Source organism: Dromaius novaehollandiae, chromosome 13, assembly GCF_036370855.1.
Source record: "Dromaius novaehollandiae isolate bDroNov1 chromosome 13, bDroNov1.hap1, whole genome shotgun sequence".
NCBI lineage: Eukaryota > Metazoa > Chordata > Aves > Casuariiformes > Dromaiidae > Dromaius > Dromaius novaehollandiae.
In genome coordinates, this window is record NC_088110.1 from 12873893 (window position 1) to 12890742 (window position 16850).

At 38.6% G+C, this 16850-nt stretch overlaps 1 protein-coding gene and 1 long non-coding RNA gene across 8 annotated transcripts in view; one reads left to right on the forward strand and one right to left on the reverse strand.

Annotated features, from left to right (window-relative positions):
• LOC112988795 (uncharacterized) overlaps positions 1-3640 on the reverse strand; it is a 47818-nt gene extending 44178 nt beyond the window's left edge. The window contains exon 1 of the long non-coding RNA XR_010391443.1: positions 3298-3640. This is a non-coding gene — a long non-coding RNA (uncharacterized LOC112988795). The remainder of the gene's footprint in view (positions 1-3297) is intronic.
• The window catches only part of DPY19L3 (dpy-19 like C-mannosyltransferase 3), a 44675-nt gene continuing 30566 nt past the window's right edge, over positions 2742-16850 (forward strand). For 6 of the 7 annotated variants that reach the window (XR_010391442.1, XR_010391440.1, XR_010391441.1 and 3 more), the window contains exons 1-6: positions 2742-3009; positions 4329-4471; positions 5917-6050; positions 14982-15072; positions 15970-16091; positions 16295-16440. Coding sequence is in view for 4 of the 7 variants with exons in the window: in XM_064519643.1 (XP_064375713.1) it covers positions 4351-4471; positions 5917-6050; positions 14982-15072; positions 15970-16091; positions 16295-16440 (614 nt within the window). In the remaining 3 variants the exon portion in view is untranslated. Of the gene's footprint in view, positions 3010-3672; positions 3787-4328; positions 4472-5916; positions 6051-14981; positions 15073-15969; positions 16092-16294; positions 16441-16850 lie in introns of those variants that run through there. The other variant, XM_026109512.2, reaches the window with a different exon arrangement.

Here is a 16850-nt window from a genome sequence, read left to right on the forward strand (position 1 = left end):
TTAGCATTCAGGGTAGCTTAAGATGTTACTAACATTAAGACTTTGCTATCATGATCTAACTGGAACACAATGAGCAACAAGAATATTGATAAATAATATTCTTTTGTTCCTTTTGCAAGTATAAAGCCATTTTACAGTATGCATGTGGTAGGGTGTTGGCCTGCAGGTAATTCTAGTTTAAATCATCTTTGTCTGGATCTGCTGATTAACCTAGTAGATCTAAGAGAGGCTTACATATTCTCTTTTAAGCAATATACAGATGAATAAATAAACCAAGAAAATAATTTGTCCTTTGTTTAGCTGTTTCTGTAGGAGTGTGTTAGTTTGATGTGTTTTAATTAACATTTTATAATATAGTTTTCAGAGATGAATAGCAACTGAGAAACTCTACAGTATTCCTGTAAACCGACAACTCAAAGCATTGAATTCCCTTATCAATAGAAAGGTTGCCTAACTAACTGATGCATTGTTTCAGCAAGAATATGTTGAATATTAATTCTCAGGTGCAACTCCCTCATGGTGCCTAGAATATTACTCACAAATTAAAGCAGCATCAGATTTGTCCGTCCTGAGTACTTTCAGACACATGATCAAGGCAGAGGGGTCTGTCTCCCATGCCTTTTTTCTTTTCCCCAGTGCTGTACCAAAACACACACAGGAAGTGTCTTGTTAAAATTTAATTACATAGAACTGTAAAGAAACCGATGTGTTTATATTTTCCTTACTGTCAAGCCTTCTGCTATCTGAAACTGAACAATAAATGTTGATATTTCAAAGTAAGGGCTACAGCTGATCAGTTATTCTAAAAGGACTTGAAGCTAACATTTATTTACTCTTAGATACATTAACCATTATGTAAGGCTGCCTAATACTTTTCTATTATACAAATTGTTTTCAGTTTGAATAATGCTGTATTTTACAGAGCAGATTGCATTAGTAGTTCAGGAATGTCAGTGTAATTTGCACTGTTGGTAATCTGCAATGATTTCCACAACACAGAACATTTCTTCCACTGGCCTTAGTAACTTGCTTGTATCTATCACATACAGATACATGACATACAAGAGGACTCCTCTCAGTAGCACTACCTGTTGTCAACCAGGCTATGCAGCCTGTCGTTCAAGTAACATCCGCCTGAGACGTATCTGGTTTGTGGCTCTGTAGAAAATGGGCTTTTAGTGGTCCAAAATGTTTTGAACATGTATAATTAGCAGATTTCTAAAGCTCTTAAAGTTTTAAAAAATGTTTCAGCAGTGATTTGCTCTATGCAGGTTTTACTTTGCATCAGCTTCTTAACAGGTAGTAGAAAAACAGCAGAATTTCCATTTTAAGAAACATCTTCCACAGAATTCCCTTTCTCAGAAATTAAGTGTATTATCTGGCCTCATTTGCATAGAAACATACACACACTCAAGACATCTTTTAATTAGTGCAGTTAAATCATTTCTCTGATCTGTATATAGTATATCTTTGCACTATAGTATAGTACTTTAGCAAACACCTGACCTGTACGACATGCTTGCAGTTCTGACACTATTAGTGATAAAAGAGGTAGATCTAATGCCACACATTGTAAAGCCCATAATTCTTCAGTTACCATATTCTTTGTTTAAGCGCTCATTCCCCATCAATGTACCACCTGCCTTATTGCTGAAAACAGAGAGGGAGAGAGAGAGAAATACATGTGCAGTCTAGTTGTTGCAAACTGACTTGCAGTGGAAATTTTGACTGAGTTTATTTGGTGAGCTTAAAAAAGGAAGACAGTCATCCTGTTCAAAAAAATTATTGTGAAATATAGTAAGTGTGCAAAAATAGGCACTAAAAAAGTTTCCTACTTTCTGATTTCCTAAGTCGATGGCTTCAAAGCTCTGAAATGTCATGATTACTACTTCTAAGCTTTAGTTTGGCCTGAGTACATCCTGCATGACTGTCATGACTCTTTCTGTTCAAAACACTGACTTTGCTAATGAATCGAATTTTCAAATTAAGAAAAAGAAGTATTGCTGGACTGTAAAGTGGTGCAACTGCAAAAAGCAACCGAATATTGTCCTGAAAAACTGAGTTCCTTCTCTGCCTGTTCCAAAAACTTGTATGCGTTATTGGGAATATGCTTTCCGGCATAGGAGCTGGGAGTCAGCATGCTGGTAAAGGTTTTAAGAGGATTTTTTTTCCATAGTAAACTTCTTTAAAGGCATTACAAGTAAAAATTACAATAAAGAACTATGGGCATGTTTTACCTTTTAAGGAAGAAAAAAAAAGTGTGAATTGCAGTTTTCTCTCTGCAGCAGAGAGAAAGGGTTTTTTCCACAATAAATGTTTCTGTTGCAAGTAATCAAGAAGTACAACGGAGCTGCTAAGGAACAGAAGACAAAACACACCCCTAAGCTTTAGGATTCTAAGGAAAAAAAAACCACTTCGCAAATACTTGGAACTACATGTATTTGGAAGAGCGATAAAAACAAGTTCCACCTCACTATTTCACAAAGCTTCTCCACGCCTGTTGCGAGTCCCCCGAGGCAGCGCAGCCCGAGCCGCCCGCTCCGCGGGGAAAACCGCAGCTCGCCGCGGTGGCAGGGTCGGGGCAGGCGGATCGCGCTCCGGGGGCCCAACGGCGCGGCGCGGCGCTCCTGGGGGCGGACGGCGGCTTCGCCCCAGGCCGCGGCCGCCCCGCTCCCCGCCGCGCCCCCGCGGCCGCCCCTGGCGCAGCTCGTCGCCGTCCCCTCAGCCCGCCCCCTCCCCACCGAGCGGCTCCTCCCCGCCGCGCGAGCGGCCTCCCCCGCGCCAGGCGTAGGCTGCCGCCAGCGCCGCGCCCCGCTCCGCCGCCGCGCAGCCCCGCGCCGCGGCTGCCTCGGCCTCCGCCTCGGCTCCGCCGCCCCGCGCCGCTCCCGCAGCGGCCAGCAAAGGGCGCCGCCGCCTCCCCTCCTCCTCCTCCTCCTCCTCCCGTCACGGCAGGGCCCGCGCACGCAGCGCCGCCGCCCCGCAGCGACCGCGGCCTCGGAGCGCCGGCAGGTATCGGCGGCGGGGAGGGAGGCGGCGAGGCGAGGGGCCCGGCGCGGCCGCGCAGGCCGCAGCGAGGCGCGCGGCGGGAAGGGGAGGCGTTGCCGCCCGCGCCCCGCGGAGCCCGCCCCGGCCGCCGGGGCAGCCGCGGCCCCAGGGCCGGCCCCGCCGCCTCTCCTTCCCGCCCCGGCCCGGCCCCCCGCAGCCGGCTGCCGCTCGCCGTCCGCCCGCGGCGGCCCCCTCACCTGCGCGCCGCGCTCGCGCCCCACCTCCCGCCCCCGGCCGCGGGCCGCGCCTCACCTCGGCGGCGGCTCCGTCCTGCGGGCAGCGGCGCGGCCTGCGCGGGCGCCCGGGGAGCCGCTGCTGGGCGCCAGGTGTGCGACGGCGGTGGCGGCCTGGCTGGGGAGACCGACCTGCGCCTGCTCTTACCGCGCTTTCTACCTTAAAAGCAGCGCGGCTGGGTGTCGCGCAGCGGTGCCGCCGCGTGTTTCCCCTGCGGCGGGGGAAGGCGGCCGGGCTGCTTCACGACGCCGTGCCCCGGGCACGCTCCGTGCGGCGCTGCCGGCCGCCGCCGGGTGTGCGCGCTGGAGACGGTGCCGTGTGTCTGCGTTCAGAACTGGGCGCTACTGGTTTTCGAGTACAGAAGGGCAAATTACAACTGTTTCCTTCTGTGGCCCACGCTCGCAGGGCGAGAGCAGCTGTGGATCGAGCGGGGACTGCCTGCCTGCGCCTCTCCCCTTTCTGTCTCTTAATGTTTTCGAATTTTGTGGTACCTTGATATGACACAAGGTCAGCAATTATTCAGTACTGTACATCTTCAGGTAGTTTGTTATTGCACCTGTTCTTTGACAATATTTTTGCATCTTATGATCCTCCATTTGTGGATTTCCTGGAAGCCAAGTTTTAAAAACAAATGGCTCTATTTTCAGTATTCACCTGAAATACCCTAGAAAGACTAGTTTTTCTTGGAAGGGTTTGTGCTTCGTGTTTTCAGAGAACAAGAGCCTGATGTGAACTTTGAGTCGAGGACCCAAAAGTGAGGGCACTCAAAGCTATGAGCGTTCTGAAAACCGTGTCAAGGGAATGTAAAGTTCAGTGGGCACTTGAAGTCCTTGTGTGCTTGGAGTTAGTGTTTCCTCTGCTTTCGTTTGATGTCCGAGTTGTAAAAATAAATAAATAATCTTGTGTTTTAGTAAGATATGCTTCAACTAAGTTATAGTTTTAAAGCTCAAAGTCTCTCATCCCAATAAGATCTTGCTCTGTTTTCAGAGATTTCATACAGTATTGAATGAAAGTGTGGGAATATACATGGCTTGTGTGTGTCTATTTAGGAGCTGGACTGAAGAATAATGAATGGAAGTGACTGACATCATGACGACCCTCAGACAGAGAAGGGGTGGAAGACCCGCAGAAGCAGCTGAAGAACAGCCTTCAGAGGAGAAGAACGTGAAGCCTGACGGAAAAATTCAGTCTGGTGGGTAGTGAAAAGGATTGTAACATTATGGTTTTTTACTAGCATTTAGCTTTTGCTGTCCATCCCAAGTACAGATTAGAGCAAAACATGTACCAGATAAATGGTCGTACTATATTTTACCAAATACTATAACCAAATTTAACTGAATGAGACAGAGGGCAAAGAGAATGAAACACTAGATTGTTGCAGGATAATCTCCATTTTAAAATCCTAATTTAAATTAGTAAAAATATTTTGTCAATTTAGTAACAAAGACCTATGTATAAGTTCCTAGAGGAGTCACAGATCATATTATCTGTAACATATAGAAGGGTTTGAAGACCCTGATCAGTAATAGTTAAATATAAGCAGATTAGGCATGAATCTGAATTTAACTGCAAACCTTTACGTTTTGATCTTACAGGACAGACTAACCAGGTAAATTTAAAGGAGAGGCATTAAGTGTCTTATTTTGAAGATCTGTTTAAATACTGAAATACTAACAACATTCTTGCTTGGAATTAAAACTTCAGAGTTGGCAAAGTTTGTTGGGTTTTATAGGATGTTTGTTTGTTTGTTTGTTTGTTTGTTTTAAAGAATATTCCCATATAACTTCTGATCCTCTCTATGTATGCGTTTTGGGTAGACGAATGGAAAGTTACCCCATTTGTTTGTACCAGTATATTTAGGCTAAATACACAGTGGGAAAGTGGTCTTAGTTCTTGTCCAGCCCTCAGCTCCACTGAACTGCGTGCTTACTACTTATTATGTAGATGTCATCTGCAGTATGAAATAGCCATTTTATTAATATAATTTCACATCACTAAGATGAAGTCTTATATCAACAAAAAAATTAAAACAGAGGCTTAAGTATACAATAAATGATTGAGCTTAGAAAAGCAATCTTTCTTTCCACATTATTCCGTCTGTAATCTCATTCTGATGTCAACAGGAGATATCCGCAATTGAAAGCATGACATCATTATCAGACTGCTTTGACCAGTGCTCAGCCTTTATGTGGATATTTAGTGAGACTGAGGAAAAAAAAAAAGACAACCATATTAAGAAATTTTAAGAAGAATTTGATGTCTTGCTTTGTGACCTGTCATCCTGTACAGCATTAATTTAAAATGATGCCCCAGAAGATATTCCAATGTCTTTGTAATTTAGATTTATAAATTAGATATGGTATTTATCTAGATCAGTATAGGATCATGGTGTTCTTTCTTAAATTATAACTACATTTTTCCAATTAAGGCACACCTTATTTCACTTCGCATGGAAGTAAAGTACGCTGAGTTTGCCTATATGAGAAAATAAAAAACATATCTCCATAAAGAACTCTTGAAACCAAGTCTCTTACTACTTACAGAATGTAAATGTAAATTGTATTAGCACAGGCACTGTATATATGGGCTTCTAAAATCCATTTAAGCAATTACAAAGTGAAAATTTTTTCTTCCAAGATCATACAGGTGGAAAGCTGTGGAACATACTTTCACTAACAGTTGGTGGGATTGTTGCCGTCTGTCTTGGGCTTCTTACTTCTGTTTATGTTGCTACACTGCATGAAAATGACCTCTGGTTTTCCAATATTAAGGTAACAATTATTTTCATAGTTTCATCAGTGCTTTCGTAGAATGTTAGTATGAGCGTTAGTTGAAATTTCATTTATATACCTATTTTTCTTGTAACTTGCTCAAAAACAGAATATTCCATCTTTTAAAAATGTCATATGTAAAATCAGGAGCTGTGCTTCACTCCCTACCACTTTTCATGTACTCAGTCATTTCCATAAATGAATTTTCCCAACTGTGCTCTATGCATGTTGCCACACAACTGTGCCAGTATTCTCCTGCCTGAGAAATAGCTACTCAAGTTCTTCCAACTGTTGATCATTACCTAGTTTCAACAGTCTACTGTATGTTGCTCTATAATCTTTCTTGTATCCAAAGCGATCATAGAACAAGGAAAAAGCAACTTAAAAAATTATATAAAATCCTGACATACAGTTCTGTAATTGTATTTATGATGTGATCTTCTAATACAGCTTAGGCACAATCTCCCAGTATTCAGTATTAATTTTATATAGTACTATCCTAAATTTGCAAACTTCAAAACATTTTTCAGACTTTTACCAGCATAAAACCAACATCCACAATGTAGGGGAACTTTAATTCTCAGGATCCAGGACTGACTAGTTTTTTTCCCAGAATCATTGCATGGGAGAATAATGCAATTGTACATACATCTAAATTTAACCAGGGAAAAGAAACAGGTGAGTCATTTTCCTTTTGAAGAAGCCTAAATTTACTCTGTGATAGGTCTACATGTATTACATTATGCAGAGGTTATATATATTTAACTGGAATGCTTGTATTGCAGTCTGCTTCTTTCCTACAGTGTACACTTTTCATACCCCAGAAACATTTGCATAGTGATAATAAAAATAGTTGGCACTTAGTGAAACAATTAATACTGTATTATACATATAATATTGTTCTGTACCCAGTCTCATCTTTCTTTGAATATATAGATAGAATGGATATATATGGAAGGTGCACCTCAGATTTGGCTGCTGCTTCCTAAAGCCAGTATTGATTAATTCCACAGGTATTATATTTTTTTGAAATACAGGTATATGTGGCCACAAGTCTACATCTGAACATAACAGAATAGTTTATGTTCTCCTGTTTAACTAATACAGAGTGGTGACACAAAGTGCACCAAGAGAGGTAGGTCTGTAGTTGAAATTAAGTTGCCCAAAAGTGGATGAAATGCCCATTTGATAAATATTTTGTTCATTATAAGTACACTCTAGTGCCATTAGATGTCCAAACTGGAAAAAAAAAAGAAAAAAAGAAAAAAAATTACTTTAGATATTTCTAGTCCAGTTTCTGCTGTATCTGTACCTGTCATTTCATCCTAAAAATTTGGTATGATAACCAGTAATACTGGAACCTGTTGAGCAATTTCAGCCGATCTGATGGAAAGATAAAAGTCTCAAAGAGATGAAGATATTCTCACTGAAAAGGGGTATCGTGTGAGATCAGAGATGTTTACTATGCCAGAAAATCTGTGTGGGTGCAGTGTTATTTTTAAAATGATAATAACAGGAAAAACTTTAGTGAGAGTTAACGTATTATTAGAAGTAAAATAACCAGTTTTAAGGCAGAGCCAGAACTGACCAGGCTTCATACATCCTCCTGCTTTCAGAGCTACATGTCCAGTGTGTGCATCCTATTTGGGTGTTTTGCATGTACCCTCTCTCAACTTGTGTAACTCTTGAATGGTCAGACAAGTGCGGTTTATTTTTGCATTTGCGTAAGTTGATAAGTGTTTACTTGTAAACATGTACTTTACAAGCAAGATTTGAAGGTACATTTAAAGGTTTGTTCTCAAATTATTTAATACAGTTTAAGGACAAACAGATTGTATCCCCTACAGTTTATTTGCAAATAGAAGGAGGTTGGGAATGATTCAAGTCTCTTACAAAATTTACTGCGATTGTCTACAAAATCAGAAACTGACTGTACTTTCACTTTGGTTAACAGAAAGTTTTCAAAGGTTTTAGTGTTAATTGAAGTACAGTCTAGACTCGTTATCTTGCCAATATCCATTTTGTAGCATTTTATGGCCAGAAGTGAGACTAGCAAGATAACGAGTCTAGACTGTATTTTGATATGCTTTCTCTTAACTAAGCAGAGAAATAATATATGAGAATATATAAGGATGAGATAAAGTTTAAACAAAATACTGTTTTACGAGTGGTATGGGAAGAGACTACATATGAAGAGCTTGTGAAATTTGCCGGTAAGCTGAGATGGGAGAGCTCATCCTAACATCCATAAAACATTATATGGACATCTATATGAGGCCTAAATGCCTCAGTGGATTAGTATCTGTAGACATATGTACATGTTTTTCATCATTTCTAAATTGCCTAGTCTCATTGTGACACATACCATATACTAACAAAAGACAACAATAAAATATACTTTGTGACAATTTTAGAACCTTATGAATTATCTTGAAAACAAATGGAAATTTCCTTCTTTTTTTCTCTAACTTTTTATAGTTTGGCCAGTACATATATTTCTGCATATTTTAACTGAATCATCTCAAAATTGTGAAGTAATAAGTTTTATTTCATTGCACACCCCAACACTAATCCCCAAAAGGGAACCATAATCTAATCTTTGACACATAATTATTGTGTGCCTTCGTTAATGAAATGCAGAGGTTATTTTGTTTTATTTTATTTTTATTAAACATGACATATAGAGGAAACGGAAGCAACACTAATACACATTCAGTGTTTTGTTAACCCCCATACCTGTGAAACAGGAATGAATCACCATTGCTCTGAAACAGAGGGGAGTAAATTCTAAATTAGTCATATTTCTGTACAATTTAGATTAGTAATTTCAGCTACCCTGAATTGGCTGTAAATAGTGCAAGTTTGGGGTGCAGTTATATTACTGAACTCTGATATCAGAATTGTACAGTGACATCTTATCTCTCTGAACATTTTTTCCTTCCATCCAATGAGCTACAATTATTCAGATGGTAACAATTCATACATAAATTGGTGTACTAAAAAATTCAATGCAGTGAAAGATCCTGTTGAAAGAGAAAGCTGTATTCATAGATAGCACAGATATTAAGGGAGCACAGGGTATCAAAAACAGTGAAATAGGATGGAAAGTGTAGGGGTAAACTCAGTTTTAGCTGTATTCAGTCTTAGTTTCTTCAACAGTCTTAGCTGTCCGTGTTTAAAAAGCCTTTGGGGTCTGTCTCCTTACTTACTCTCTTCGTCATCACTCCTCAGCTGATAATGTTTCTCTGCACTCCCAACACAAGGTGCAAATAGAATTGTTCCAAAGAAAATTTAAAGATACCAGTCCTTTCCCATTTCCTAGAATGCTCAGTCCAAGAGCTTCTGCCCAGTCAAGCTTTCTTGTTGCAGGCTAATAGTGTAGGATAACTGCCCTTCTGCAGCTGCTCCTCTGCCACTGGAGAGCTTTCTCTCCCTTGATTCTTTCAGCACAGTTTCGTAACTAGTTAGTCGGAGCTCCCTGTAAGGGTTATCATTCAGATGTGTGCTAAGGGATGGCTCCCTTAAAAGGCCTTTCATCCTGTGATGAGAACTTCAAACTAGGCTAGAAAAAAATCATATACACATGATGCTTGATTCTTTGTGGTAATTTTCCTTTAGCTTTTTCTCTTGTAATATAGGTAACAAGGGGGTAAATTGGAGACAGCTTATTCAGAAGTTTTTAAAATATGCCTATTTAGAAAGCTTTTGCAACCAAAAATACTGGCAAGTCAAATTGATCATGAGTTTGCAATGTGGGATGAGATAAAATTAATGCCATTGGGCTGTGGTTAAAATCATCATTTTATGGAACTGAGAAGCTTCCATACAGACTGCTGCATTCAGGGTTAGCTTCAGCAAGGTCAGAGAGAGGTGCTGAAGTTGTAAGAAATGGCCTACATGCCTAATAGGTTGTAACAATATGTTAAAGGATCCGAATTGAAAAACTTGGCTAAATGGCTAATAAGAGAACAAATGATAGCCAGCTAAGTTATACTGACAAAATTATTTTGGGTATTCCAGACAAAAGCAGTACAGAATAAGTATGGAACTGTAAATCATTAAATTTTACTCTGAGTTTATAAAGACAAACAACATGAGTATTCTGCTAATCCATGAGTTACTCAGTGTTGTCTTACTGATTAATAAAGTCTTTCTTTTAACTCTGAAGCTGGTTATTGTCTCTAAGGATGTAGAGGCAATGGAGTTCAATAGTTACTGAGTCAGACCTCAAATGATAAGGCAAAACATAAGGAAAATGACATTAATTTTGGAAATGATATTGATAGTTTGAATATAATTACACTCTGTGCTGTGTACATTAATAACTTTAAAAATAAATTCAGAGATTCCTGAATTGCAAGGCTCCTTCCAAGGCCTTCTGAAAGATGTACTGTTTTTTAGGAGATACGTATACTTTACTGTAAATGTGTGCTCTGTTTTCCACTGTTTATTTGTTTTCTATTCATGCTTTAAGAAGCTGTCATAGGAATCAGTATGCTGAAGAAGAGCATTCATTTATACCATTAGAATAAAGGCTTTCCAGGGCTTTCATACTCCTGATGAATTAGACTTGATGGGAGACTTGTTTTGCTGGTTTTCTCTTTATATAAAGGTACTGCTCTCTTTGTACAGCAGTAGAGGGAAGTGTGCATTGTTTATCTGATGCTTGTGGTTCATCTTGCAGCATTAAAGTAGATGGAGGTTTTTGAATATACTTTTTAGGTAAAAAAGGTGGAATTTTTGTTCTGAGTTAAGACTTCATTGGTATATGGCCATCACAATTGCTAAGTTATAACATTTTGAAGCTTGCCAATTGTATTCAACCCTAAAAATTGAAAGTCAAAAGAGTTCATCATGTGAATGTATGAATCTTAACTTCAAGGTGATTGGAGTCACAACTTGTGAATATACTTGTATTGATGGCTTTTCTGTAATTTCATTACAGTTACTGGAAAGCTAGTTCAGTTTCAGGTGTCTTCCAGCAATGATTTACACAACTAGAAGAATTTTATACTGTGATTGGCATACAAAGTATTATTTTCAAAACTGCTTTCAATAAGGTAGTGATTTCAGGAGCCTTGGTATGTGTGAATTTTGTTCTAATTCGCTAATAAACATGTCCAATATTATAAATTTGCCATAATCATTGGAGAAAGATAGTAATATCATTTCCTTATCACAGAAATAAAAAAAGCAGATCTCTGAAGAGCCGTCTGTGCTATGAAGGAGGTGGTGCATGCTTGGTAGTCTCTTTTGATTCCAGGAGCTCCTGAAAGAACTGCAAATTGGAATGCAGAATACCATGTCATATAATCAAAAGTTGCATTTGCAAAAATTGCCAATGGAAGTCATAGGAGGTTACAATCACTTATCTTGGTCAAACAATTTCAAAGGAAAAAATTTTTTTAATCTCTTCTCTTACACATCAAAACAGTAAAGATTTTTGTTTATGGTGGTGCAAGCGAAAGGGAGTTTCTTGCAAAAAATTCCTTTCTCAGTTTCCTGAACGTTTTGTGGTACAACACACATAAAATGACTAGTTTGTTTTCAGTATTTTCCAGTAATTTCAGTAGCAGTTTATTGAATGCTCAAGTGTAGTATCATTTGGGAACAGGTTGTGCTATGGAAAGAACAAAGTTGTGAGGCAAGGAATTGCGTCACCTTTCCTGTCAGCTGTTGTGTTGCTTGTTCAGGTACAGACTTCCAAGAAGCCTTGAACAGGAATGGATGAAGGCCACACAGCAAATACCGTAACGAAAACAGATAAACATCAGAGCTTTCATTTGTTCTTCATCCTTCCTGAGCAAGTGTTTGCACCACTGTTACCCATTTTTCCTTTAATAGAGTTGCTACTTGCAAGAAATCAGGAATAAAAATACAAAATTTTAAATCTTTTACACATGCAGGATAAGAATCCTGGGTTTTTTTTTTTTTTTTTTGAGGTGCGTATTTTTTCTGTCTTTATATTTTGAATATCAAAGATGAAAAAGAAGTGGGGAAACCGGTAGCCAGCTAATTAAAACAGCACAGAGATAAACATGTAAGCTGTAAACCGAAGAAGGGCAGCCCAGTGCTTTGGTGGTATCTTTCCAAAGAAGGATCCATTAAGTGGTTGTTGGGTACTTTTACTCTAGATCAAAAGTCTGATCAACATCTGAGTAGGAACCATGCCATTCTAACAGATGGCCATGAGGTTAACCAGCCAAGAGACCATGTATGTGGACTAAATACATTTGCCGAAGGCATGATTTGCAGCCTGGAACATTGATAGTAGCTGGCTGTATTGCATTTCCTCTTCTATGTTATTTGAAAATCTTTCTGATCTGGTTTAAATTGAACAACTAAAAATAAAAATATTCTCAGTGGTACAAGCTGTGCTTTAGCTTTTTCAGAGAAAGAAACTTTAGTGAGAATAGTCAATGAAATGAGAGCTTTGCTTATGCTCTTTATTTGTAGAAATCCTCAACTCAGACTTTGGCTGTTTCCATAGTATTTTGAATGACTTGGTTAAGGAGTTTGAGGAAACTTAAGTTCTAAAATTTCACTTTGCCTTTGAGAGGAAGAGGGAATGTCAGCTGTAACTAGACTCCTTTGTATTTTGTTTTGAATACTTAATGTTACTGGAATACAACTGCATAAATTGAAATCAGACACAACTCTATCTATCCTGGAGGATATATTGTTCTTTTCTTTTTTTTTTTTTTTTTTTTCCTTGGACCACTGGTAGCTTCTTCATTAAATACTCACAAATTGAATATACAGTAAGATAAACATGTGCTCTTATAATGCTTACCCATAACTCTACATGTTTTTATCAACATGGAGTACTAGGAGAAGTATAAATTGCTATAGAACTGGAGAAGTATTGTGAGCGAATAAAGCAGATGTTATCTTAGCATGAAACAGATGTAAAACTCACTAGTGTTTGTCTCGTAAAATATAGCATTTGGTTGAATACAGCTGGTGCCAGGATTACAAATTAATCATGTTTGAATGCATTTTTGCTAATTAGATCCCCCTCTGAGACTACTCTCTCCCCCTTAATAAATTCCAAATGTTAACATTTCTTCTGTTTGATAGCAGCCGCTTTCTGGTATTATTAGAAAACTTTTCAGTAGTGATGAATTTGAAACTAGAGCTTGTTCAATATCTAGCATTCTTGTTTTGCTAAGTATGTGGCTTTTAGTATTTCGTGCCAATGTCAGTTTCTTCTGCTGGTATTATAATGTTTTGTAGACTGTAAAGCAGCTGGAGAGTTTAATTGTGGACTTACTTTTAATCAGATGCATTTTTATCTGTTGATTTTTCTCAGACCAGAGCTTATATTGGTTTAGTTTGTCAACAGTTGGCTTCAATAAAACACATGTCTTCAGATAAGCTTCTATACTGGGCAGTAGAGGAAGGAGGGGCAGGATTTTTTGTCTAGCTTTGTTAGCTCTGAAATAGTATTGATTCTGTTCCAGCATAAGAGATGAGATAATCAATGGGACTGTATAAAGAAGATGAAAATCTTAGGATTTTATGCAAGGTTGCATTACCCAGAACAACATTCATAAAAATCTGGGAAAACAGTACCGTTCCATTATTTCAGTAACGTTCTTTTTTAAAGAAGGATGAATTAATAAGATTATCTTTAGAAATCTCACTTAGATTTCTTAATGTAAGACTTGTTTACACCACATATGGGGATCTTGCTAGATTTTCCAATAGAGATTAAACCTTTTCTAATTTACTGCTTAACAAAGATGTTTGCTGGGGTGTTTTTGTATAAACTGAAACTAAAAAAAGATCTCTAATAATAGAATAATTTTGGATAAGATGTTGTATTATTTCTTTTCAGATTGGCTCTTTATGTAGTCTTACTTTGTGTAAATGTGGTCATCCAAGGCTCTGAATTTGTTAAATTTCATAAAGTCTTCCTATCTAATAAGCTACTGAAAGGAAGTGAATTCCAAAGCAGAGATCCTGTACTGAAAGCAGTTTTCTCTAGGACATTAAGAGCTTTCACATCTCAGTAGGCCTCACCTGCTGCAATGTCAGCCAAAGGGAAGGGCAGAGCTTGAAATGTATTTAACCCAAATAATTTAAACATTTCTAGATTAAGATTAATAGTATCTCTACTTATGCCTAAAAACAAGTAAAGAATCAGTTTTCCTTTAGCCTATTTTTAAATATAGGAGTAGTGAACAGCTGGCTTCCTGCAAGAAACAGAATTTAACAAGTGGGCAGCTGCATCCCCTGCTCGCCAAAATCTCAGAATGGTATTATGATGTAGTCCCAAGTATAGCACATGGGATTAATCGAGCCTTAAGGTAGTAAAGCCATGGAACACTATTGGGTGTCTGCATCTGGAAGAAAAAAGTTAAATGCATGTAGCAAACACATATAGTTTTAAAATCCAGCTGTTGGCCACTGCACCTACCTAAACATCTCATATGACAGAAAAAGTAAAAATCCAAAATGTTTCAGAATTATACAACAGAATCACAAAAGTCAGATATTTTCCCACAGTTAACAGAGGAATCAATAGCTCAGCCATTTGCCCCTCACCATAATTTGTCCATGTATTTTACCTTCATTTAGATGAGCTGCATAGAATACATGAACCCAAAGACTCAAGCCGTTGTATAGGTGAATTTCCCCAGTGTAGCCAGAATTTCTGAGTTTCTACTTTCTATTTATACTGAAATTTGAAATAAACTTCCTATTCAAGAAGTTGTCACCTCAGTAATTATTACTTGGATGAATATCCCATCAAATTCATTGGGTGAGAATAGTAGAAGACCACTTATGTAGGCAAATTTGACACAGTTGGGACCAAAGCTGGCAAAGTACCATATCTGTCAAATCGACATAATGGGGAGAAAAGGCAGACTCATGTGACAGTGAAATGCAAACATAAAGTGAATTTATTGTTGAACTTATTTACAGGAAGTAGAAAGAGAAATTTCGTTCAGAACAGAATGTGGACTCTATTATTCCTACTACAAACAGATGGTTCAGGCTGCATCCATCCAGCAAGGTATTGTAATCTGTAAAGTAAGTTTTACTTTGTGATGACAGCTGACTGTTTTTAATATTTTTCCAAATACCGTTGAGCACAAGGAATACCATAAGTATGAAAGATGGTGTAACAGTTGTACTAGAGACAGATCAGTTCTGTTCATATTCTAAAGGGCCACAAAGTTATGGACACAGCAGTTTCACAATGATACAGTGGTTTCTGTGCCACACCTTCGCCCTGAGGTTGTGCAGTCACTTGGAGGGACAACTTCCATATCTGTTAGGCTTCAGCCTTACTGATGTATTCAGCAGATTACATGTGTTACTGTTTTTGTACATCCTTTCTTGTACTCTTCCCCTCCACCCCCAGTGTATGTTTGAATTATGAGCCATTTGTGGAAAAGAGCAATTTTTGCTGTGTGCCTATTCAGTCAGTGACACAACAAGCTGCTTCCAAGCAAATCATGTTTGTGGTAGTTTCATGTTTTCTAGGTACCTAAGTAAGCTCCCTAGTGATTTTGCTGGTACTACACGCTTGTCAATATTAACCTCATCTGCGTTCAAAATAGTGACAAGATGGGTTCTTTGTCTCACTAAAAATGCCTAGAGTCCATTGATCAAGATCCAGGATGTACCACAAATTCTACATTAGGAATATAAGTGTAATAAACATTTCATACATTATTAAATATACAGTACTTGAATTAGCACTCTGAGTCACATTGTAAGCAGGGAAACTGAAGACCTCAGAAGGTCATAGTGATTCAGAAGTAATGTGATTTGAATCCTTGACTCAACATTACCAAAGTTTGTGGTGAAAGATTCTAAAGTACCTTTGAAAAGTTTTTCGCTGTTCAAATAAAGGTGGAAGGGGAAAAATGACAATCTCCTATTTCAATTTCTCTTTATCATTAAGGTTTACATGGTTTAGTATATGACAATAAAACTGAATCTGTGAGGACAATTAACATACTTGAAAGAATGAATGTTTACCAGGAGGTGTTTCTCAGCATTCTATATAGGATTCTTCCAATTCAGGTAGGCATTTATTTATGGCTTCAGACTGTAAGTGCATTATGAAGATTTCCCAGTGAATCATAGCTCCCCTTTACAGTTATATTCTAATTAGAAATATTTCTGATACCTTTTTAATTTGTAAAGGCAAAACCTAATTCATATTAAATATACTTTTTTCCCCCCAAATTGTTTTATGTCAACATCGGTATCCTTCTGTTTTACAGCAATACTTAGAGCCTGTTTATTTTTATATCTACACTTTGTTTGGACTTCAGGCAGTTTATGTCATTGCTCTGTATGTAACAAGCTGGCTTCTTAGTGGAACGTGGCTTTCAGGGTTGTTGGCAGCTTTCTGGTATATTACAAACAGGTAAGTCAGATTTAACGTTCAGTCTTTCTAAAATTTTACCTTATGTCAAAGGTAAGGCATTAAACCTTCAAATGCATGATTAATTAGAGAAAAATGAACTTACAAGGTCTTTTTCCAGATTAGCCAGAAAACAGTACAATGTTTATGTAACAGAAAGTTAGATAATAAAATTTGAAATGAGCTGAAATTGCAGACTTGGATTTTAAAGTTTCAAGATGTTTGAGTACAAAGTTTTGGTCAAATCAGTGTCTAAAAATAGACATCTTTTGGACATGTCTAGATCCTCAGATGCTGTATCCCATCTTTTCCAGCCTAGGATCCCTTAGATGTTACAGACATCCTCTTAACATGCCCTTCATGCCTCTCCTCACCACCCCACACCTAACCTCCAGGGATTGTTTCAGCAACCT